The following is a 26,319-nucleotide window of genomic DNA, read 5'->3' as shown; positions in this document are numbered from 1 at the left end:
CTCTTCGAAAGAAAAGAAAGCCTGCAGAAGCGCTGTGCTTCGCCAGCCTAGGAGGGCTTGATCCCTCGGATACAGCATGCATAGAGTGCTCCTTACTCCTTCAATCCTTGAGCAAAATAAGCATGTGGAGCATTTTATTTTGAAGGGGAGGAGCGCTTTTGTATTCTGCTTCTGGGTTAGCAGCATGTGTTTATCAGAAGCCAGGCGCTGGTGTATTGTAGTGCATGCAGGACTACATTGTGCCTCGTAGGTTACACCTGAGGAAGCCTGTCCCGATGACCTGACCACGTGGGTCAGCAACACGCTCGCCGTTAGGCAGCCAGGAGAAGGCTGCAGGAAGCCAGGCTGGGTGAGCGTTCAGCGAAGCACTAGGTATTGCCTGGCAACAGGTCCTAAGAAGAAGCAGCCTCTGCCGTGGCAATTGCCCAGCTCCAGCCGTGCCCACTGCCAGGTGGAGCCTCGAAGGCTCAGGTGCACTGGTGAAACAAAGGAAGAACCGCAGAAGTGTCCTTCTTCCTTTACGTGGGCTAACGTGGTTCCCCTTTGTGGGGACTCTAAGGCTTTCCGTCCGCTGGATCAGTGACCCGACGAGGGCTCCCACCTCTGCGGTTGTTATCCGCTCCTCTTGCTTGGAAAAGAGTCCAATTGGGGGCATGGTGATCCGACCGTCCCGCCGCTGGGCTTAATAAGGTTCAGCTGGCATCACGAGGGGCTGGTTCTAAGATGAAGGAACATAGGCAGTTTCATTTTGTGTGCACGCACTGCACCTGTGTGATCTGTGCCCCTTGTCTGCCCCGTGGAAAATGGTACAGTGTTTCCTGGCAGCGCGGGCTACCTGGACAGGAGTGCAGGAGAAGCCCCATTAAAAAAGCAAGCGTTCTTGCATTTTCAGTATGAAATGGTTGCACCAGACTGAATTTTACCTGTGTTTGCAAAGTGGTGTGTGTATGACATGTGCATATAAAAACCTATCCCATATTGCATACATTTTATTCTTATGACAGTTGCCTAGTTGGCAAAGGGTTTCATGTGGTTCAGGATCTATGTACTGTTATGACAATTGCTTAGTGGCTTTTGGGAATTGTGGTCTAATGTGCTTAACGTAGTATATCAAATAATTTCAGTCTCTGTGTGTTATGTATAACATATGAGATATTTTTATATAACCTTGTGTGGAGGTTCTTTTTGAGGTGTGCCTAGTATGTCACTGGTGAGTGTGTGTATTGTGCAAACGCTTTACACTTTGCCTCTGGGATCAGCCTGACTGCTCTGCCAAGCTACCAAGGGGGTGAGCAGGGGTTATCTTGGGTGTGTAACTTCCTTAGCCTGACTAGAGTGATGAGTTCTGCCTGGCTTAGCTTCATACCCTAGCCAACCAGAAATCCAATTTCTAACAGAAACTAATAAGATATATATTGCAAACAGTACAGTAATCTATTACATTTCTATGGAAAATTTAGATTCTTTGATTATCGGTATTTATATAAAAATACAATGGTATAAAAAAATAAATAACTTCCCCATTGATAATCCTGATAGCATCATACAAATTGATATTATATCACCTTTGATACAGTCGATGAGCATTGTTTTTATCCCTTTTAACGGTGACTAATTTGGATTTTGTTGCTTAATGCACCAAAATCCACATGCCTAGGTGAAAATGGAAAAATCTATCAGGGAAAAACATAGCAAATATCGCAATGAACTAATAAATCAGAAAGAGGGCCTTATTGTTGAAACTCAAGGCTGCAGTGTGTTCAAAGAAGGTGACTAATGACATTAAAAAATACTAAGCTATTAAAAGTAGAAAATGGTAAATGTATATTTCTATTAAAAGATAAGTGATCTGGAAAGTATTATTAAAGGGTTTCCAACAAAGGGCCTGATTTAGATCTTGGTGAACAGGTTACTCCGTCATAATGGTGATAGATATCTCGCCTGCCGAAATATAAATCCTATAGAATATAATGGGGATTATATCTCGCCAACTAGATATCTGTCACTGTTGTGATGGAGTATCCCATCTGCCAAGATCTAAATCAGTCCCAAAAGCCACAGAGGTTTGCCAGTGGTAACATTATAGAACCCTTTACTGTGTTTTGAAATGTTATTTACCAATTTTATCAGAGGAATATGTATGGAAATGTACCTCTCTTTTAACCCCTTCGCTGCTCATGACGAGCTCAGCTCGTCATGAGGCACAGTTGAGCTGTGCTTATGACGAGCTGAGCTCGTCATGAAACAATGGTATTCAAAGAATAACAGCACAGGAAAACCATTAGCAGCCAAGGTGTTAAGACGATTGTCCAGCCGCTTCCCGTGGAGGGAGTTCCGTGGGGCAGAAAGGCGGGGCGGGAGACGGGCAGGGTGGGGGTAGGGGTGCGAAACACCGGATTATGGATAATAGGAGGTAAGTAAACAATTTAATAAATAACACGAATTTCGTAGCGCGCCCTGCAAATGCGATGCAGTGTGCACTACGAAATTCGTTTTATTTATTACATTGTTTACTTACTTCCAATTATCCATATTCCGGTGTTTAGCACCCCCCGCCCAGCCCCTTCCCCGCCCCGCCCCGCCTTTCTGCCCCACGGAACTCCCTCCATGGGCCGCGGCTGAGATTGTCAAACTAGGATTATAAGTAAATAGTGAAAAGAATCTAGACAGTGAGAATTGTTTAGGCTGCCTGTAATCACGATTACTCTTGAGCAAACTTTTTTCTAAACAGAGTTACCAAAGTTAACTGAGAGATACAGTAATTCAGAGATGTACAACTTTGGCCTTATATGTGAAAAGCATATACAGCCTTCACTCAACTATGAACATGATACCCACTGGGACTAATTTAATAAAAATCTACAAATGCATATCCGGAATACCTAGTGTAATTATTGCCCTATAGTTTTGGACCCATCTGAATTGTCCCTTTGATCCCTGAAACAGTATGATCCGTCAATAAAGTCCTTTGTTTCTTAATGTTTATCAATGACAGTACATGAAATATTATCAATGGATAGCAAGATCAAATGAACAATTCAAATTAAAATGGTCACGGTGAAATAGAAGAGAAAAGAAAATTAAAATAGAAAATAAGTATATAGTGGATTGTTTTGGTAAACAGTATTTACATTAGTCAGTATTGTCCAAATGCATTTGCCAATTTGGCACAGTAGTTTCTTATTTGTTTACCAATAAATGTGTTTTTTTTGTTATGTAGTGCAATGGTTCCCAAACTTTTAACTCCTGAGGACCCCCATTGAGTCACTACTGGAAGCCAGGGATCCTCAAGGAATTTGTATGATTTAAACGTTAAAACATTAAAACTGTAATTTGAAATAAGTAAACACACATACGTGCACATCAAACAAAGTCTAGACTTGAATTACTAAAGATTTTAGTATTTTTATATTAGAAATATTTGCAAAAATCGAAAAATCTTACTGAGAAGGTTAGTGCTGCATCTCACGACTAACTTTTCATTGTTTGGTTTTATTTCGCTGCCCGAGGCTCCTGCTCCTGCCAAGGCTGAACTTGAAACCTAAAGCTGCTCTGGCACATGTTGTCAGACCAGTACTTGTACAGCGCACACCAAGTGCATCGAGTGAGCCTTACCACTACAAAGGAGGCTCTGGGGGGCCCTCCCCACAAGAAAATGTGGGGAAAAATGGTGCATTTTACAATACATTTGATATTATATATTGAAATGTATTAGCTTTTAAAACATAGTAAATAATGACCTAACTATGCACCAGGCTACAAAAATCTTTTGTCAATCTTCAGTGATTGACAATCTTCAATGATTCCCTCACTACTACCCTCCAACAGTGCCTCTCATCTCTCCATGGCCCCACTGTCACATGCATTTAATGTATTTTATAGCACCTCTCATACCACTGCAGGGTGTCAGAGTACTTTGCATCACACACATACAGAGACAATGAATCATACATGTGTAGATCAGTGAATAGAAAACGTTACATGAGGCAAAGGAGACTACAAGGTGTAGGATTCACATGTTATCCATACTGGTAGGCATTTTTTAAGAGTGCTTGGTCTGGAGAAGCACAAACTCAGGATTCAGAACATAACACAGGGGTCAGCATTTACTTTAATAATAAGAATGTATTTCTACCCAAATAAACCTTTTTAGCAGCATCTGGATAATGAAAGACTGGGTAAAAGCATAACTTACTAACTTGGACCATGCAGTTTGCATGCAGCTCTTTGATGGCAGGTCATAGCTCACTGTGCTAGATTACGGTTGGATTTGTGAACTGCACAATAACAAAATAATCTCTGTGGCAAAAGCAGGAACCCACAGAGCTATACGCAAAACAAAATATTGTTTTGAAAAAAATGCATGGTAGACATTCTTTGCAGCAGGCCTATTCACCATCTGCGCTTCCTTAGATGAGACAAAGCTGCCACTGGACAAAACCCCTATCTCTCTCCAGCAGGTACATTAATCACCAGAGTTATCTTGACACTTTTATTGCTGCCCAAAAACTGCTGCTTATACCAGGAACTTTGCAGTGCTTTTAAAACTGCTGCCTGCGGACCCCCTGGGAATGTGTCCGTGGACCCCAGTTTGGGAACCACTGATGTAGTGTGTTTTAGTTTCATAAAGACTCTTTGTTGCTCAGATTCTTTACAGTTTTTCAAAGCTTTAACACAATTTAGACCATAAGTAGCTCAGAAGGCCATTTTCAAAATCTTGGTGTACAGTCTGTGCTTCTTTATATGTTGATCTAAGCCTGACATTCTTCGCATTTTCCTAACCATTGCCTTTTGTTGATAGATGTATTTGATGATTTTTAAGTTTCTACACCTAGTTCAGGCTGTCAGAAATGTTGGGGGACAGACTGTTCTTCTGATCTCGTTTGTTACACAGTGTGCAGAAAAAACAATAGTAAAAACATATTTATATCTACTATGAATCTATTCAGGGACAACCTGTTCTAAAATCTATTTTTAAAGACCAATCCTCCCACTTTAAAGGGGACAGACCAGAAAGAAATCTAGTATGTTGTATGGTGTCTTATAATTACAGTTGTTGTCAAGTTATTTGTGAAAACGTGTAGAAAGATTTTTGAGGATGCCGTTCATTTTCTCATGAAATCACAACGGCAGGTTATTTAGCTATCTCCATTGTTAACCTTCCACATGCTGTGGGTGAATAACAGTGTGGAAGGAAGAGTCCTAGCCTAACAGTGTGATGTTATCAAGAGACCCAGACCCTCAAAATGGGGGACCTACATTGGCATAATGTAATGTGTGCTGAAACCCTTATGGAACCCATTGCTTTAAGGTTTCCCGTTATGCCCCCTCGGCCACCTTACAAATTAGTAAAATCAAGAGGCATACATTGTATGTCCAATTTTAGCAGCACATTAAACCCAATGTGTTAATAATACAACTTAAGTTAATAATACAGGTACAACATAAGCAAGTTTTCTTGAAGAGCACTCTCTGTTTTTATAATCCTCATAAGTGTCATTGGTACAGTAATAACATGGATACAGGATGGAGCAGCTGACTTGTGTGTCGTTCAAATTACTTTATGAAGGCTGTGGTCTGCCTTTATACTGGAGCGGTGGGATTGCAGAATGTGCTTCAAAGTTAAAACCACTTCATTAACCTCATCCGTGCTGCCCCGATTTACCGCTGGTGCTCGGCCCCAATGTTAATGGGTGTGGTCATGACGGAACGGTTCCGTCATGAGCACAGCCCGACCGATGCTCATGACGGAACCGTTCTGTCATGAGCATCGAAAGGGTTAAGTCATTTCCGAGTGATGCACTTCCTTTGCATTCTAGGAAATAAGTATTTATTAAAACTGGTTCCTTCTCCAGGAGCACAAACTGGTATTCTTAATGAATTTAGGAAAGTTGACAAAATATGGCAAATGTGTGAGAGTCCACCCAAGGGTACACTTCTGACTTTTTCAAAGATGTTTATTCCTCTGGCCCCTGTATTATTTGTGGCTTGCTGCTAAGAATAAATAGGGAAGCAATAGAGAGCTAACATATTTTTTAATTAAACTAACTCTTAGTTATTATATTGCATACTTTACCTTAACTTAAACATGAACATTGTCCAGGATTCAATACTAGATCTAACAATCTAGCTCATGCTTTCTCTGTTGTTTTCAAAGTTTACCTTCTATCGAAAAGGACAATGCAATTAGACAATGTTTTGATTGATGTGGATTTCAACTACTTTCCTAAGGATACATTGCACAATTGTATAGGACTCAACTTGAACAAAATCTGTATTAAGTTGCCTAAACACAAATGTTATCATGTTATGTTGATCGATAAACACCTACCATTCTTAGTCAGCATAAGACTTTAGTCAGACCTTACAGGATAGGAAAATCACAAACCGTCGGGTCTCATCCACAAGAAATAAGTGCTGTCCATGACCTATGCAGAGCACTAGATTTGTTTGTGTTGCAGAGCACTAGATTTGTGTGTGTGTTGCAGAGCACTAGATTTCTGTGTGTGTTTGTGATTGTTAATTATAATTTGCTTCACAATTGGGATATGATTAGCATTTTGTAGTATATGAGTAGTACTATTGTAGCTCTACTTCACATACTACAAAAGGCAGTGTGTAGCCTAGGCCCCTATATGTTGTGAATTTTTATTGCAAGGAATTCTGTTGATTGGATGGATAAGCCTGTAACTGTGGCATTGTATTCAAGAGGATTATCATAATACTATAGTAATGCCGTGAAATGTATACTAGCTGCCATGCACATGTTGTATATGTGAATAGGTAAAATTTACATTTTGGTTCGTGTTCGGTGGTATTGAGTTGAGTGTGGCCATATCCTGAAACAACGACACAGGGTAGTATAGGATAAAGAGTAAGTAGCTGCCAGCTTTATATGAAGTTTACTATACTTTGAACCAATATATGATATCACTGCTGCAGGTTTATCAAAGAGATGGAAGAATAAAACCTGCATTTAGGTACTCTGTTAGAGAATATACTGAAAGAATATTCAATTGTAGAAACAACTTCAACTAAAGCATCCAGGAACTTATGAGTTATCCTCTCTGGGTAGACAAGTGTGCATTCTGGAGTAAACTTAATAAAAAACAGATGATCGCAGATAACTATTTTAGTCACCTGAAAAGGCACATATAAGTGGAGTTAGGTGTAAAAAAAATCTATACTTACCTCGTAATTTTTTGGTCCTCTATATTTTAGCTACAATATTAAGGTATAACAATATTCAGGAGTCATACCCTCCTCTTTCTCAACTGTCAAGTGATGATGGTCCAACTGATGTAAGACCACCTCGATATAAACTTTTTCTACGATCGAAACACACATTTTCAGATGGAATTGGTAATAGAAGTTCAGAGAATACCACAGAATAGTCACAGGCCCGACTTTAACCTTTACAATGGTTACAATGGTGTGATAGGCACACTAACACATCCAAAAAAGACCATGCAAAAACCCTGCCCATCAGCCTTCTGGAAAACCATGTAGATCACAAGTACACCACTTACATAAAATTAAAAGTGCTCCTTATTACCGCCGTAAACAAAGGCAATCCTCTCATCTCCTTCTTGCACATACCCCACTGGTTACCGTTTGTCGCCTGTATACGTTGAAAAGATATATGGCTGACAGAGTGCTTAATTTGTGCTGGTGCTTTCGGTGATGAGCACAAGCACTTATTTTTCAGGGATGGGTCTATTGTAGGGGTGGGCAGAATTAATCATTCATAAACATTCATCGCAGGAAAGACAAATTGATGCATGCTGACTGCTTCCAATCTAACCCGGTCTCCTCATTGTGCGGGGCCTGTCTTGTTTCGGGCTGTTCTGGTAAGTCCTGTGCTTGTTTTTACTTTTTATCAGGCGAGGGTAGGGTTAAAGAAACACTGGATCACCGAGGCAGGAGGAGTGGCAGCACCCATGCTTTGCGTGCAAAGCACTAACACCTAGACCAGCCAAGCGGCGAGGCCATGTACTGGAATGGCCCAAAACAATACAAGTGGAGCAAGAGCGAAATAAAAAGACATCCCAATCCCTAGAACCATGCACACACAGAAGTATACATGTGGAACAGATGGGCTCTGAGTTCCCGTGGGGCCTCCTAAGCTCTGCTGTCCTTTCACCCGAAGTTCAGTCACCTGACCTGATTCAGCGCAGATCCCAAATCCCAGCTGCTCTGAGATTATTTTATTTAAGTTGCCTTGGACAGTGCATGCAGTGAGAAAGAAACAGCAGAGAACAGAGACTGAAACCATTTAGCTCAAGTTCTCACTCCCATCTGGCATTAAATGCTGCTCACTGCTGGCATGTTCCTTTGCATGAAGGCCATTCTTGCCCAGCCAGGGACACTCATGTAAAGTGCTCCAATATCTTCAGTCGAGGTAGCTCTATATAAAACTGCAGGGAAAAAAACCTAATGCAATGTTTGAGCATGAATCCCTTATTCCCACCCCTCTACCACCCTCCAAAACATATCCAGGGTTCTTCTGAGACACTATTGAGTGCTTCTTAAGAGCTGTACTGTCCGAGGTACCATTTCATGCCAGGTGTGATCCCTTTAATGCATACGTTTGAAGCTGTAATGGCAAATATGTCATTCTCATAGCGCTATTCGTTTTGAATGGTGGACTGCGTCAAGGGCGTTGCTTATATGGTGATATTTATTGGTGGTAACTGGGCAATGGGAGCGTCCAACAACTGCCATGTCTGTGTGCTGCGCCGCTGACAAACCAATTTCTGACTGGTACCGTCACTCGAGGCCTCCACTCAAAATACTCCCTAAACCTCCAGCAGATCAAAATGCTCTGCCTACTCTTGGAGACTAGACAACCCCACTCTCCAGGTGTATAGACTAAGAAGATGGATGTTTCTAGGTCTTGCCTCATCTTCCCACAGGAAGATCATGCTATTCAATATTCATACTCACCTGTTCATAAACTTAGTTGTGACCTATGTATAACTTCTTTACAGCGGTGTTCCAAATGCAGTAACCATTCGGTTTTTAGTTTGCCTGTAATAAGTCAGTAACGTTACATTAAATAGCTCTATAAAGATTGGCTGCCATATTTTTTCATTTGTGTTTTTCATTTGTTCCAGGCTTGATTATTCCAATGTCCTCTACCTGGGTTTGCTGGATTACCTCCTGCATAAACTTCAGGTTGTCCAAAACTCCGCGGCTAGGGCTATCTTTGGCCTACCTCGTCAAGCTAGGTCATCAGAGTTGCTTTCTTCCCTCCACTGGCTTCCTGTCAAGAAGCGGATTACATTCAAAGCTCTCACATTGGCCCATAAGGCACTCCACTCGGTAGGGGCCTCCTACATTCAGAAACGGCTCTCTTTTTATAAACCTACCCGATCTCTCCGATCTGAATGTCTTGGCCTGGCAACGGTTCCACCCATTAGGAAAATCAGGATAGGTGGACGCTCTTTTAAACATCTCGCCCCTAAACTATGGAACTCCCTTCCCGTGGATCTTCGCCGCACCACCAATCTGCTTGCCTTTAGAAAGGCCCTGAAAACTTGGCTCTACAGTCAGTAATCTGTTATGTTTCTGTTCTCCCATCTTCTTTTTCAGCTATGGGTCAGAAAGCGCCGGGACACTCCTTGGAGTAGCCGTGCGCTATATAAGTCACCCATTAACATTAACATTTAAGTCACCTATCAAACATTAACACCCAGCCAGTATGTATCACCTTTTTCTTACTGATCCTATTAATGGAGATGTGGGAGCAATAATATGCATTATTACTGTGTGCCTTGGGGTGGCACTCCAAAGCATGTGGTATTGTTTTGGTATTTGCAAAGTGATTTCCATACCTTTTGTGAGGCCTAAAGGACTTCCAAAATAGCTGACTAAGTAATTGCTTCATTTAATTTACAGTGGTAAAAAGGGTAACTCAGTACACGTAGGCTTAAATCTCAAATGTAGGTCTGAGCTTGCAAATTAATTTGCATTTTGAAAAATGAATTGAGTTCCTTACTATACATTTCCGAGGGGCAGACATAATGAATCATGAATGAAATGACATGACACGAACTGAGACTGGAGAAGTGAGTAGTGTTTACTGATACCTCTTGTTTTGTCTGTGATCATCCATGGGCTCGAATCTTTATAATAATATAGGCTGTTTTGTGACCCAAACGTTACATTAAGAGGTCATTTTATAAATACTATACTAATATACATGCTGATAATGCAGAAGTAAAGGTTGCATATTGAACATGTCAATGAGTATTTTGTGAACAGCATGTGACATAAATATCTAAACCCATTACGGTTCAAAGCCCATTTTTTGAGATTCTTGAGCTTCTGAAAAAAAGACTGAAGTTCCAAATATGTGGCATATAAAAGGGAATTTAGTAGAGGTCAGAAGTAACCCAAAGGCAGTTCTCCATTTGTGACAGCACCTGCAGGCGGTGGGCACGTACGCTCATTTTTGGAGACTGGGACTTATGTTTCATTATGAGACTTTGACCCAGAGCAAGAGTTTGAGTTTGACAGTAAGAAAAGGGAAAAAACGGAAAAGATTGATAATGGGGAGATAGCAGGGATGAAATTAAACCAATGAGAGGGTGCTTAACTGGATGGACGTGCAAGATGGTGAAAGAAGAAGACATGGATTGGAATCTAGGCAGCCTTAGTATTCAGTAGCCCCCGCATTCGGCAGCAGTGGCTAAACGCTCCTAAGATATATTTTAGGACCATGCATGTTTTATTATTTACAAACAAACCACTACTGAAATGTAGCATGTAGAGCTATATAACACAAACAATAAGTGAATAAATACACATTCCAATGTGGACTTCGCTGGGCTCCTACTGCCCCAAGCTTCAGTAAGTTAACGGATAGTTAGAGTGGACTTTTACCAGTCCAACTCTGACTGTAGGTTTTGTTGATCATAAGGGCATCACGAGGATTGGGAAGTTGCCCGGAGCTTAGATACTGTATTTCATCTCCTGGTTTCATCAGGACATTCCACTCTAATTTTAGTTGAACATTTTAATAGTGCTCACCCTTATAATTTGTGTTCAACCACATTACTTGACCAGTGACAGTGACAGTGAAGCTCTTGACTTTTAACTTTGGGTGTCTATCTCCTGCCAGTTGTCTTCAGAGCCTAGAGCACTAGGCTCTATGACTTTGTTGTGTATAGAGACACACATCTTTCTCAGATCAGTAGAATGTCAGGATGTTCTCAAGTAGTAGATACTCTAACTCTGTTTGTCAAATAGGCTATATTTATGGCCATGCAGTATGAGACGTCTGTGAGCGATCGCTGCCAGGAAGGTAAGGGGACTAAAAGAGTTCCGCTATTTTGAAATTTAGAGTTTTCTGTTGTTTTGTTTGTTTTACATAAGAAATCAAAAATATATTCTTCTGAATCATGGTACATTTTCTAGATTCTCTACCGTAGCTGCCTATGACAATGCATGTTGCAGCTGACAGCTACAGCGGATATCTCATATTTAAACCATAGATTTCAATTCCAAATCTCTAGGGAAATTGGTTGGGAGAATAAGGAATTACCTGGAGGTTTGGATCCAGAATTACTGATTCTCCTGGTAATTCCTCTGGATTCTCAGGGTTCAGTCCAGAACACCTTTGCATCTGTGTATTGTGTAAGGAGGATCATGATGGCAAGCCTTATCTGAGGTGTTGTATTAACTATTTCTGTTTTGCGTTCCCATAGCATAGTGCACAATTTATATTGATAAAATATTAAACGGGACCTTCTTTAATTTCTGTGACCTTGAAGTAATTACCAAATTATTTCTAACCGGTTTATCAGACCTGCATCATAGTTCTGTAGTGGTGGTAATATTAAAACAGCAGATATCAATTAGGACAATCTTCCAGTATCATTCAGTATTGGCCTCAAAGTGGATAAATTAAAGTAACCCATCCCAATTTTCTTTCTGGCAGATACCTAGCAAAGCTGTCATCTGTGGGCAGTATTTCCGAAGAAGAAACCTGTGAGAAGCTTAAGGGGTTAATACAGCGGCAAGTGCAGATGTGTAAAAGAAACCTTGAGGTAATGGACTCAGTGAGGCGAGGAGCGCAGTTATCGATTGAGGAGTGTCAGTACCAGTTCAGGAACCGGCGCTGGAACTGCTCCACATTAGATACTCTTCCGGTCTTTGGCAAAGTGGTAACGCAAGGTAAGTAAAGGCATTCTGATGGGACAATGACAGCATGATGCAAGAGAACCCATGGTTTCTTTAGTTTGTTTATTACGTTTTTGCATGAAGATAATCTCGTAAACCTTTAATAGTAGCCCGGCCTTTGAAATTCTGATTATCTATCTGAAACATAGAAGTTAACCTAAAAAAGTACATTTGCCAACTGGTCAATTTCTGCTCCAGTGTTCCTATGATTATGTATTGATTATGTATTGATGGATTATAATGCTATATTTTCAAAGTCTTGCAGTTTGAAATTGTAACTATATTAGTTTTCAATTCAAGTTTTAACAGTACGTTCATTAAGATAAAAGCAGTATTACAACACAACTAATCAAATACAGAGGGAGGAAGGAAAAAGGAAAGGGGACATAAGTAAAAACATTCATGTACACTTATGTCTAAACAAAAGGACAATATACACCTAAAAATAAATGATAAAGTATACTAAATAATAGATTAAATAATGCAATACGAAGTCAAGGAGGTTGCACTTCTTGAATGTCAGGTAAAGGAGTAAAAGGTGCTTTTGAAGAGTCGTCAAGGAATTGTGTAACAGGTGACCATAATTCCTCATGCATTGAAGCAAGAAATAAGGATTACATATACGCAGTGTCTAAGCAGTGGTGGTGACAAACTGAGTACCACCACGCTTTGGCTGATAATTGTATAGGATTCTTACAATTACCAGTGATTTGCTGTACAGCAAACGTCAATAAGAGGTCCAATATTCCTATATTAAAAGAATCACTTGTCCAAACATCACAGACTCTGCCCAAAAACATGTTTAACACAGAATACAGGGCAATGGAGTGAACAATGAAATTAATTTGTCACCAGACCTGTAACTGAAAAGCAGTAATGTAGGGAAAAATGAATGATAAATGTATCAAATAAGCTGATTGTGCTGAACAAGTCCAACAAGTGTCCTGGAGAACTGGGTTAATTTTTTAAGGAATTTCGGTGTCATGAAAAGTCTATTGTATATGTAGAAAAGTGATTGTGTAGTGTTGGCTGCACAAGAGGACTTTTTGATTTTATTCCAAATTTGTTTCCAAGTAGGTATAAGCAGAGTGACACCAATACCTTTTTCCTATGCTAATTCAGTACTAGACGTAGGTCGTCTGACATTGGATACACTCAATAAGTGATTGTATATATTGGAAGATTTAGGGTGAGCATGTAAAAGATCAGCCAGGGGTTTAGGCGATGTATCAATAGGAGAGGAAAGTGACTTGAATTGAGTATACGCTTGAGAAACCGAATCATGTAAAAGCACGAATCTGTGTTGAAAACCAGATGGTAAACCAAAATGCTTTTGAGCCTGAGAAAAAGTAATAATAGAATCCTGCAGTAGTTTTCAATTCAACGGGGCTTTTTTACAAGCCCCTTGCGCCACCCCTACGTCACTTTTTCCATGTTAAAAATGACGCGATAGTGGCGCAAGGGGCTTGTAAAAGAGACCCAACATATTTATTTATATGTCAAAATCCCATTCAGTGATGGATTTATAGCACGTGTACGACTCACTAGCGTATTCACACTAAAATGGTGCCCAGGGGCAGCTAAGAACAGCAAACATACTCAGGCACACTACAATGGCCTCTGCAAGGGTAAAACAAAGTGCCAGGCAAAGTTCTGCAGCCTTTGTCTTAAACACTTCACTTCAAACATTGATTCCCATAAGTGCACAATGTAGTTACTACCATGCAGAAAGTCTTGGAAAGATTTCAGTACTACTAACATGATTTCCATTCATTTAGACCTATTTGAGAATGACTGTAGAGGTTTTTGAACTTGGTTTGTAATAGGCAGAATGTGAACATTGAATTGCATCAATACATTTAAAGTAAGGAACTGGAAGATGAAAACAGTAGTAGGTTTACAATTTCTACTGTGTAGTACATTAGCAAAATCACCTCTGTGCTGATTGCTATATAGAAAAATGGCTGCATGAATGACAGAGAATTGTACATCTGCTCAGTTAAGCAAAGTAGTATATGATGCTGTGAGAGGCACTCTAACCAAGCAAGGGAGGCGATGATAAGAGGTTGATTAGGCAGATGCTTATTTTGAAGAAAATAGTTCTTTAAATACTTTAAAGACTCATGATTGAAGTGACAAATATTGCTTTAGACCACTCACCAATACATAGAGTGATATTTCTACTTTTTCCAGCATGTGGAGTGTAGTAATGATACTTTCTAATATAAATTATTCGCTTCTAGTTTTATGGACAATAAGCACTTGGCAAAAAAGATACTGTAGCGGGTGATGTATTTAGTTTATTTTTTTGCTCATTTAAGGTATTTCTTGCAAAATGTCTTTAATTTTGATTTAACATTCCAACATGTTCTTCTAGGTTGAGGAGCAAATTTACACTTTAGTTCCTGCTGCCAGTTAGCACTTTCTCCCCAAATGGTTAGAATGGTTGAAACTGCCAGTAACGCATTACAGGTTTTGTTTTTTATTATTATTGGTATGGTGAAATATCATACAAATATTTTATGTCTCTTTATTTCTATAATGTTGTTTTGTATTCCTTTTTCATGGCAAGAAAAATATATGCATCCTTGATGTAACCTAGTAGTGACTCCTCCCACCCTGGCTAGGGTTGATACAATCCTACAGTGTGAACTAACCTTCATGTATTGTTCTAACTAACCAGTTGCTCTTCCCCTCAAGAACACCCCTTTATTGCTGCTCTTTATTTCTTATGGATACACATTTATAGCAGTAACAGAAGTGCTAGTGTACTTAGTGGTCTTTGATACATTCTTATATTCTTTCAGATAAGCCCTTATTGTTCTTACACCTAGAACACTGTTTGTGATTTTTCACACACCCACTGATAATTGTTTGTAACCATACCGAAAAAAAAGAATGTTAAATACAACCTTAATGTTTTTTTACAAGCAGCAGAATAGTTCCAATAGATGCACTTGAGAAGCCCTTGCAGGGCCCACCAATACTTCTTACAGGTACTTCTTTCAGACACACACAGAGGGTCGGTAGATGCCCTCGCTGGTATTTCAATAGCTCCCTTACTATTATTTCAGTTTCTTGCTCGAACTTTTTACAGAACCCTCATCGTTTTCAGTACCACTCCAATATTCTTGTAGTAGTTTTCTCATTGATCATAATCTTTTCAGTTCTTCTCACCCGAGGCCCAATGTGCAAAGATCTTTTGCAGTCGCTAACCATATAATTCACAACATCAAAGGATTAATTACCCCAGAAGAAAGCTTTTTACAATGTACAAAAATCCTTTTATGAGTTGGAAAAGTCTTTATGACTCTTAACTTAACTGTTGCGACCCTTCAGACTTGTAAATAGGAGGGCATGAAAGGGGTAGCCCCATCTTTTTATGAGTTTCAAATGTATGTATCAATGGTTTACCAGTCCCCGAGCTAGGGTGCAAACTGATTCAGGAGTCAATCAGATGACCTTAGGGAGAGCATGTAGAGGTCCAGAGGATCACTGCCCTCTTTAAGATCCCCCAGTATTTTTCCAGGTGGGAGACATATTCTTTTAAAGAGGCACCTTCTCCTTTAAAGGACATTGGCTTTGAAAAAAAATCTTTTAGAAATGCATAAGCACGTCTCTGTCTCTTGTGTGCCTCCATCCGTGCAGTCACAGCCAATCCCAGATTTTTGTGGTTTTGTGAGCCCTAGACGAAAGACAATTTACAGGGTGACTTATTAGTACATTTGTTGTATCACGATTTGCACACCTATATGCAAACCAGTTGACATTGAAGTTACACATCCTGGTTTGAAAATGGTTATTAGTACATCAGGTCAACAGTGAGAGTAGTTTCTATTAACTTCCATGCCATGTGTAGACATTTCGTGAAAAGAGGAATCTTTTGTGGGTATGAGGATGCACTTGTTTAACTGCTTAAGCCATTGCATCAGCTTTGAAAAACATATGTACTTGATTATTTACAATATTGGTGAGACGGGGCACTCCGTTACGGATTCAGGATATGCAATGAAAGAATTGCTTAAAGTAGCCCTGTTTCATCTAAGACGTGCTCACTATCACAGTTTTCCTCAAAAGTATTATTGTATGAATTTGCACAATTCTTTATAACAGAAATGTGGTCCATTTCATTCTGCATATGTTATAGCACTGCAAGACTTAGAGGGTATCCGGCACTCGCTTAGTTATTGAGCCAACTGGACACAGAATACTATCTATTTACAGAAGGCCTGATGCGTTCTGCTTCAAGTACTAGATAGATTCATCAAGACTAGTGTGGTAATCATTAATCCCAAGATCACTGAACCTACTTTTCTAAATTAACAGGATATGTACGAACTGCATTATATTTACTGAGAGTGTGCGCTAATGAGCAGTCATTTTCTGATTTTGCATCTCTATCATATTGTCCTTTAATTAATTTAGTAGAGTTAAGGCAATCACAGTGTAATGTAACTCATAAAAACAACACTTCAATTCCCAATATTTGCCTAGAGGTTTGGCACTGCTAAAAGTACGATCCAACCCCACTCCTGACTTTGATGTCTGCAGGTCAGCTGAAAGCTAACATGGAGCATGACCTCCATCAGAAATAAAAGAGTCCCTCTGAGCATAATGGGTGCCTCAAATCTCTAATTCACAAGCACTGTCAAACGCCCAGTGTACCAAAAATTCTGCTTATGGAGGCGTGTGAGAGTTTCTGATTTCAGCCTTCAAAGCTCTTTTCAGATCATGCCTAGTTGTCAATAGGAATAATTGTACTTAAACTATAGGCAGCAGCTTTTTTGTGCTTTGACGTCATCTGTATAGCGGTATGTTTTATTCACGGTGCAGAAACTCCTAAATGTTTAACCACTACTATTTAGAGGAACGTTTCTACAATGCTATGAAATGTAAAAGCAGCTGTATCTCAAGTTACATTTGTAGGTATGACAAGTAACTTAAAGATGCTCCTCTACATTTACATGATATGAATGTTGGACATGTAATCATGACGCCCTCATGGTACATTCAGAAGCACACACAGTTCTTTGAATACTGCTCTCATGGCTCTTTAACCGCCATCCTCATTGTTATTTTATTTTCAGTATTGTATTTGTAGGTCTCATTTTGAGTGACCCAAAGTTTGCCCAGTAACTCCTCCTCCACATGGATATTAACAACTCCAAGGGGCGGGCAGAGTTACCAGGAACTATGTAGGAAGCCATGGGGCTTTCCTTAGAAATGAGAATTACCAGGGAATGTGTATTTCAAGTTCCAGTTCCTCTTATTATTAATTTCTTTCAGGTATTTCGCCCACAGTCGTCACCTGCTTTTAGCAATGTGGATTCACCGGTCTTAAAAAATAAGATCCTCGGACATACCGTGGATCGCTTAAGTATGAAAGGGTTGCTAAATCCTAACTGTCCCCATTGTGTTATAAGGTTACTCAGAATGAGCCCCTTAGAGCTTTCACAGGGGCAGCAAGAAAGTTCATTCGCATGTAGTCTTATAGTTCTTTTATATACACTCCTAGTTGTTTGGGGTGCACCAATGTTACTTCTTAAGTTATTCATCAAAGTTTAGATTTCTGAAAGATGTATTCTTTGAGTTTCTTTAGATTTCTCCTCTTACTGATTTAATGTGCACCCTAATACTTATGTCCTGCTCTTTCGTAGTTCTTTTAGACTTATGCCCATGGTTCTCTTAGAGGCATGATCAGGCTTTCAAGAAACAAGCTCCTGTTTCCCTAAGATCCTCCCCGCTGATTTTCAAAAGTGTCTTTGTACTTCTTTTCTGGCACCTCCATATATGTTTTCACATGCACCTTCTTAGTTGTGCACCCTTGCAGTACATTCAGTTGAATCCTCATAGTTCTTTCCTTTACATCTTCTTAGTTCTTTTAGGTACATCCCTCAGCTTTTTCCTGTGCATTCTCTGGCGGGGTCAGTTAGACCAACGAAATATAAATAGGGGCAAACACACTGTTTTGCAAATAACATTAGTGATGGGTAGTGCTTAAGTTGTAAAGGAAAAAAAGTGCAGATTTTTCTTTTTTCTTAGGAGCCTGCTGCCGTGCTGACCAAGGCCGTGGTTGCTGAATACCATGATTGCTCAGACTTGATTCCACCTTATGCCTTTTTCCTCCACCACTCTTCACTTCCTGACTCTTTACCTGACCCTTGCAGATTTTCACCCCAGCTTTCTCTGTATGTCACTGTTTTCCTAGCTATCTCGTCCTTTCTCCGTGTTTATTCCTTTCTCTGGGTTTAATGTATGATGTTGAAAAATAAGTCCTGAAGTTCCAGTCCCAAATATGAGTGCTGTTTTTATGGGAAAAAAATGCTGGACTCACAGTTTTTCTTAAGATCTGCCAAAGTGCTGCTAACTATCAAGGCTAGCAAGTCTTGTTTCCACTTCATGCCTATTATTTTCCCTACCTTACACATTGTGGCTCTTAATCTCATTCTTAAGGCTCTTTTTCATCTGTTTTCTCTTTTTTTAACTGTTTTCCTATCTCTCTTTTTCCAACTTTATTCCTTCTCTGCCTTTCTCTTTCTCTGGGTCAAAGTCTGATGATCGAAATAAGTCCCTGCGCTCAAACTGGCTAAATGTTTTTTTTCTGCAGGTTCTTTAAAAACGAACAAATATTAGTTACTATAGGTTATATATATATATATTCACACACGCACACACATATATATATGTAAACATATATATAGATACCATCAAAAGATAATTGTCTCACTCCAAGGATTCTTCTTCTAGCAAGTATTTTTTCCATGTAACTCACAACTGCACGCTGCATTTGGAATCATTTGGTGGCATTATATATATATATATATATATATATATATATATAGATAGATATATATATATATATATATATATATATATATGTATATATATATATATATATATATATATATGTATATATATATATATATATATATATATATATATATATATATATATATATATATATATATATATATATCCAACGTAAAGAGTTGCCCCAAACGGAAGAGCCACACCGTAGGTAGGCATTTCTTTAGTTTTATTCAGGAAGCTGCAGTACAGTGGTCAGAGTACTTTGCATCAATTCATGGAGCCTTGAAATATTCTTGCCGACGGGTTTCGTTTACCATTACACTTCTTCACAGGCATATTTCTTTTCAAAGCGCAAGGCAGTTCGGGCACTTTTTATCACGTCTTGATACAGCAGAGCCTACTGGTATCTGTAGTGCGCGGCTGGTGTGCTTTGACGATTCACGCTGATAATTCCCATTTGGAATCATTTGGTGGCATTATATATATATATATATATATATATATATATATATATATATATATATATATATATATATATATATATATATATATATACTAGCAGCCCGCCCCAGCGTTGCCTGGGGCAGAAGGGGGCTGGGGGCAGCATTTCCGGATGGCGGCAGCGTTGCCCGGGGCAGAAGGGGGCTGGGGTGCACTCCCACCCGTCCCCCGCCCGCCCCGACATTGCCCAGACCGCCTCCCGCCTCCCGTCTCCCGCCTCACCTTTGCCTTTGCCTTACCCCGCCCGCCCCAACATTGCCCAAACCGCCTCCCGCCTCTCGCCCGCCTCCCGCCTCCCCTTTGCCTTTGCCTTACCTGAGCCGCCGCTCTTCCCCGCGCTCCGGACTTCACTGCCACTCCTCGCTGCTCGTCACCGCTCCTCCCCGCCTGTCGTCATCACGCACGTTGCGGACATCGCTAGGTCGCGGCCAGCGCTTCGTCGCGACTGGCGCTACTTTTAGGGGACTACTTTGTTTTTAAAGTTTAATTTTTTAATTTACGCTTTTTATTTTATTTTATGCAGCCTATGTCCATCTACACACCCTGAGGATTACATCAATATATTGGGTGTGTGGATTGGCTTTAATTTACATTTTTATTTTTTTATTTTATGCAGCCTATGTCCATCTATACACCCTGAGGATTACAACAATGTATTGGGTGTGTGGATTGGCGCTGTGGTTCCCGAGTTTACCTTGCCAAAAGGTTTCTGTTTTCTCTTTATAATAGTAGTATAGATAGATAGATAGATAGATAGATAGATAGATAGATAGATAGATAGATAGATAGATAGATAGATAGATAGATAGATAGATAGATAGATAGATAGATAGATAGATAGATAGCCAAAGGAAGAACTGTCACTCCACAAAGTAGGGTTTTTTCACTGCTTAATTTATTATGATCTTACTATAATCTCACTTTACCAAATTTGTGAGAACTGTTCACAAGCCTTATAGCTGTCAGAATCTATATTCATCTTTTTCCAAAGGCGGTGTATGCATGTTCTTATGAATTTATGGTGTGATGTTAGCCGGCACTCAGTATCCTGTAGATAAATAGTAAAAGCTGTACTACTCAATTCACACTAGGTTTATATTAATGACATTTTTCATTTGACCTGTGGTATGAATGGGAGCACATTTATGGCCTCTAGTTACTGTACACATGTCCCTAATTGCATACAAGTTTGTTCCATCTTATTGGTGGCAGTCATAGTTGTGTTGATAATGATAGAGTGGTATAGCATGTTTTAGTGAAACATCTGGTTTAACTGCTACAGATATCTCAAACTGGTGCCTCACAGAAAAAATTATTTCCTGCTGTCAAGTATTTTAATTTGTCTGCCCACTGACATCCAGAGAACATCCTGAGTTGCTGCCAGCCACGGAATATCAAGGCTCATTGCCAAACATCATGGTTTGCTCACTGCCCGGGACATCCCATTTTAACACCTGCCAGCACAAATTCCAGCCTCCTGCCTGCTACAGAATGCCTAGTCTCACTACCTGTCACCGACCTCCCGAGCTTGTTATCAGTCACTGAATATTTTGCTCGGTCACAATGTTGACTCCAGAATCTTGTCTCCCACTACAACTTCAGTGTAACTGTATTTAGCTATATACAGATGTATTATTCTTAACTGCATGTCTGCTTACCTTGACGACTAATATATCATCAAGGTAAGTAGACATGGAGTTAAGAATAGTAAATCTACACTTACCTATACATACCATGCCTTAAAGATATAGCAATAGTCAATATTCACCAGTCAATATTCTTGCATGTCAATATTTTCAACTTCAGTATTCTGGCACAAAACCTTCCTTCTCTCTTTCCAATCAGGCATTCTTTAACTTACTGTTTGGGCCAGGTCTATTGGTTCAGTGGTCTAATGCTTCTATGCCACGATTCTATACTTGATCTCATGCTCACAGGTTCATATCCCAGCGGTTTCACTTAGTCTTATATCCTTTACCATACCACTGACTTAGGTGAATATGGATATTTGCTATTCAGTGGAAGGATGCCCAGGGGGTTGAGTGTACAGGCTAAAATTATGCGTTATTCACAGCAGTGGTCCTCTGCTATGGCGTTCCTCCCCCCCCAATTGTCACGGACTTGGCCCCTTTTGCAGGGTTATCCCCAAACTTTTTGCTTCTTCCTCCTATTTTTCCCAGATCTGGGCTTGTTGGTTTTAGGACTCTGGGCATTTTACCACTGCTAATCAGTGCTAAAGTGCATATGCTCCCTGCGTACATTGTTATTCTGATTGGTTCTCCCTGATTGGCATATTTGATTTACTGGTCAGTCCCTGGTAAAGGGCACTGGGTGTGCCGGGGCTGGTAAATCAAATACTACTAGTGGGCCTTCAGCACTGATTGTGCCACCCACATGAGTAGCCCTGAAAAGATGTCTCAGGGCTGCCACTGGAGTGCCTGTGCGCAGTTTGCTAACTGCTATGTTGACTTGGCAGGAGCACCCACTTGCCAGGCCCTAACATTCCCTTTTCTTACAGATAGCACAAGCCTATGGTAGGCCCAAGTTAACCCCCTGGGCAGGGTGCAGTGTATGTGAAAGGTAGGACATGTACTGATATATGCACCATGTCCTGATAGTGAAATACTGCCAATTTAGTTTTTTCACTATTGAAAGACTATCTTGCCCCATAGAACAGAATGGGTAATGCTTTATAACATTTTACAAGCATATCTTTCGATAGGGATAAGATAGAAAAAGTTTAGGCTCTCTGAACTGAGAATTTAAGAACACATCTTTTTATCATAGATGGTTTTTAAATTGTGTGTTTGAAAATGCCACTTTTAGGAAGTACCATATTTTCTGGCGTATAAGACGACTTTTTAACCCTTGAAAATCATTTCAAAAGTTGGGGGTCGTCTTATACGCCGGGCTAATTTTATAAGCAAGCGAATATAGCCCAAACCCTATATTTTAAAAGGAAAAGTAGGAGGTCGTCTTATACACCCAGTCGTCTTAAACGCCAGAAAAATACGATAGGCATTTTCTTGTTCAACCATTCTGTGTGCCTCTGTCTGTTTGTGTATTGACTGTCTGGTTTTGGAGTAACAGGGGCTGGGGAGGTGCATTCTCTCAGACAGCCACCGGGGGGAAGGGGTTGATATGCGCCCTGCCTTTCTTGAATGAGTCAGGGCTGGGCTGAATAGACCTGGGCTGCACTCAGATTATGGGGAGGAGTTCTCACTAGCACATGAATAGGCCCAGTCTGCATTTAGAGTGGTGGGAGGAGATTTCCCTTGAACCTGAATAGGGCCTGTCTGCCTTACACAATGCTGTCTCCACCTCCTGCCGGGCAGCTGCACCAGAGAGGACAGCACTGGTCTGGACTGGGCTCAGAGATCCTTGCAAAAAGAGAACAAAGACATTTTGGGGTATAAATTTTATACCTAAAACCCCTGAACTTTAGACTCCTTCTGGAATCAAGGGGAACCTTTGCCAAGGAGAAGAACTGGTGAAACTAAGAAGTACTGCCCTTGCTGTGTGTCTGGGGTTGGCCAGCAGTTGCTGTTTCTGCCAAGGAAAGGAGAAGGACTTTGCTGTGTGCAGTGTCCCCTGCTTGAGGAAAGTCTCCAAGGGCTTGAGTAGAGCTTGCCTCCTGTTTTGAAGTCTCGGGAACAAAAAGACTTCACCCCCAGCTCCCCTGAACTTTCTTGCTGGAAGTTCTGACGTGCCAGGAGTGCCTGTGACTCTGTGGGGCCTCTGGAGGTTGGTCCTGCTGCTGAGAGCTAGAAAGCGACGCAACAACAAGAAAATCTGCGCATCACTCTCCTTGTGACAGTTGTTCTGACACAACGCCGTCGTGCGAGAAGAATCTCCCTGCACCGTCGTGCCGCTGCTGAAACCGATGCAGTGCCTGTCGCCACGGCAAGAATCGATGCGTCAAGGGATCGCGGCTGAAAACGTCAACGCAGCGCTGCTCGCCACCGCCGCATCGCTCGCCGACGCACCCCAGATTTCCACGCATTTTCCCTGTGCGGCAAGGTTTCCCCGATGCATCACTTGCGGATCGGAGACGTCTCAGAATCGACGCATCGCTTCCTCCTACAGACTGGACCCAACGCATCACACCTCTGTGTACAGAGGATTTGTCGCATTGCATCCACGAAGGTCTCAGGAACAATGCATTTTTGTTTTTCGACGCTTCACATCGCTGCGGCTATTTGGCTTGGAGAATTTTGTTACAACAACAGGTACTTGCAAGAAATCATGCATCCATAGTTTTCTGTGGACTCAGTTGCTAAAACCTTTTGAAAGTAATTTTTCTTAATAATTTTATGTTGGATTTTTGTCGTTTTGGTCTTGTTAAGTTTAGATAAAGATACTGTATTTTTCTAAACCGGTGTACTGTCCATTTGTGGTGTTATCACTGTGTTACTGTGAGTGTTGGTACACATACTTTACAGATTGCCTTTGGGATAAGCCTGTCTGCTCGTGCCAAGCTACCAAGGGGAAGAGCAGGGGTTATCTAAAGTGTGTATCCTCCTTACCCTGACTAGAAGCAAGGGTCCCTATTTGGAGAAAAAGTACCTACCTCTGCCAAGTAGAGACCCCCATTTCTAACAATGCTTGTTTTATTTTTCATTTCCTGCCGAGTCTTGGTGGCGAGACCTGGTGGTGGCAGGCACTGAGGGGAGTAGTAGTGCACTCCCATCACTGTGCATGATGGTTTGGCCCGTCTCTGGCTGGCCATACCATCTTGCGCAGTGAAAGCTCTCTCCAGCCCAGCACCGCAGCTGGGTTGGACAGAGTAGGCACATACTCTCAGTCTGTCCTGGAACACAAATCTTGGGAGCTCAGGCCAATCCTGAAGCTGCTCTCATGCGGGAGACCAGCTTCAGGATTGACCACAGGGCATTCTAGGAGCCTGTGCCTTCCAGAAGGAGTTAAGAGGAGCAGAAGAGCGCGAGGGGACAGCTGCAGATAAGTTGTTTTTTATTTTTGTATCCCTCCACGAACCCTAGGGCCCCTTCCCCTTCTTCCGCCAACCCCCCCTACCACTCCTCCAGCATACCGGCCATTGCTGGTTATGCGAGTATAGCATACAAACCTTGCAATCTGCCAAAGAACATCCCCACTTAAGTCTTTGAAACGTCTTTGTCTGCCAGACACATTTCTGACTTGCCATATACCCCTGTCCTCCCCAGCATGTTATTTGTATATTGCATGCCACAAACATCTACACGTTCTGCCTGAATTCAGTCCTGCCGCAGAACATCCTATTGTATCTGAACTAAACTTGCAGTATGCTAAGGAGATAGTTGTCGTGTGCTAACCGGTGCTCCTCAGTGAGACACTAGATGCCACCCCTAGTGTATTTATTAAAATACAAACAGAAAATAAAATGTATACTTTCTAGCGCATGTAATCAGAATAATGGTAATGAAATTGTTCAAAAATGTCAAATTCATACTATGAAATGCATTTTTCTTTTTAATTTTTGTTCAGTTCGACAACTGTTTATCCACAGAGAAGTTGCGACCTTAGTTTTGTTTAACATCACATTGTACATGTTCATGACATTTAAGACAACAGCCAACACATGTTTTGCAAAAGTGTAAAACGGCTTTCTCCAGCCTCTTTCTCTCAATTTGAAAAAGTTACTCATTCCCTCTATTTATCACATATGGTGTTCCAAATTAAAAATATCAATGTATCTTATTAGGGCGGTTTATTCTGTTTTATTTATTCGTTAAGTGTTTTTCTAGCCCAGCATTTACTACAATACCTCTTTCTTCTCAATGCATGCACCAGATTTACCTCACTTGGTACTGCCTGTGCCTATTCTCTACCAAATAGAAGCAGTCCCTTCTGTATCATACCTGTAATATAGCATGAGTTCCTTTCGACCTGCAGCATGCCTGCTGTTTGGTTTACCCCGCTACTTACTAGTATGCATTGTTGCTTGCTGACTGTACAGTTGTACATGACCTGTGGGGCTACCCAAGGCCATCTCAGCCTACTGCCTGTATAAGTGCATTCTTGCCTGTCCTTAATGCCCCTCTTTCCATGGCTTAACACAGAGTCAGATAAAGCTGTCTTTAGGCCAGACTTAAATAAGAAACACAGATATGCCTGCGGTGTTGGAAGCCTGTGTACGTTTCCACCAGGCCCATAGCTTTTTCTGATATCCTTGGAAACCAGTCATCATTTTCATAAGGAGCACAATGGAGGACATGGTTTTTACTAGACTGTAAACAAAGCCATCCCCTCTTGCCAACCAGACCTGTTGTACCATTGGTTGGTTTGATGGCCTGTGGTTAGCAGGGGTTTTGCACGGCCCCAGCGCGAGAAACCCTCACTCAATGCGCCTCCTTTCCGCGCCTGATAATGAGCTCACTGATGGTGGGATGAACATGGAGGATTTTCCTTGCTTGGAACAAATGTGGGACTGTACAACCCCAACTGGCTTTAAAAATAAACATGCAGCTCTCATTCAGAAACCGCACAAAGCCCCACGAGTAAACAGACACTATCGGCATTAATGGACGTTCTCTCTCGGAGTGGTGTGCTGTATTTTTTGGTTGACTGTATGACACAAGCTTGGTTAACCCATCTCATGTAAACAGGGTATGAATGACTGACAGGCAGACTGGGCCTTCTCTGTGCATATATAGCACCGCAGAGGAATCCCTTCGGCAGTGTACAGTTCTGTAAGAGAAATCTTATTTTGAGATGAATTTCCAAACCCGACATACCAGGTGAACAGCTCAGAACGTAGGCAGAGCTGAATTGGGCAATATGTAAATACAATCCCACGTTCTCTTCTGCAAATATTTTGGAATG

General features: G+C 40.9%; 1 protein-coding gene across 1 annotated transcript in view; it reads left to right on the top strand.

The window, feature by feature from the left end:
• The window catches only part of LOC147711059 (protein Wnt-4), a 243,834-nt gene that overhangs the window by 121,970 nt on the left and 95,545 nt on the right, over window positions 1-26,319 (top strand). The window contains exon 2 of the mRNA XM_086921882.1: window positions 11,945-12,180. Coding sequence (XP_086778008.1) covers window positions 11,945-12,180 — 236 coding nt within the window. The remainder of the gene's footprint in view (window positions 1-11,944; window positions 12,181-26,319) is intronic.

Source organism: Lissotriton vulgaris, chromosome 5 (genome assembly GCF_964263255.1).
Source record: "Lissotriton vulgaris chromosome 5, aLisVul1.2, whole genome shotgun sequence".
NCBI lineage: Eukaryota > Metazoa > Chordata > Amphibia > Caudata > Salamandridae > Lissotriton > Lissotriton vulgaris.
This window is presented reverse-complemented; position numbering and strand designations above follow the sequence as displayed.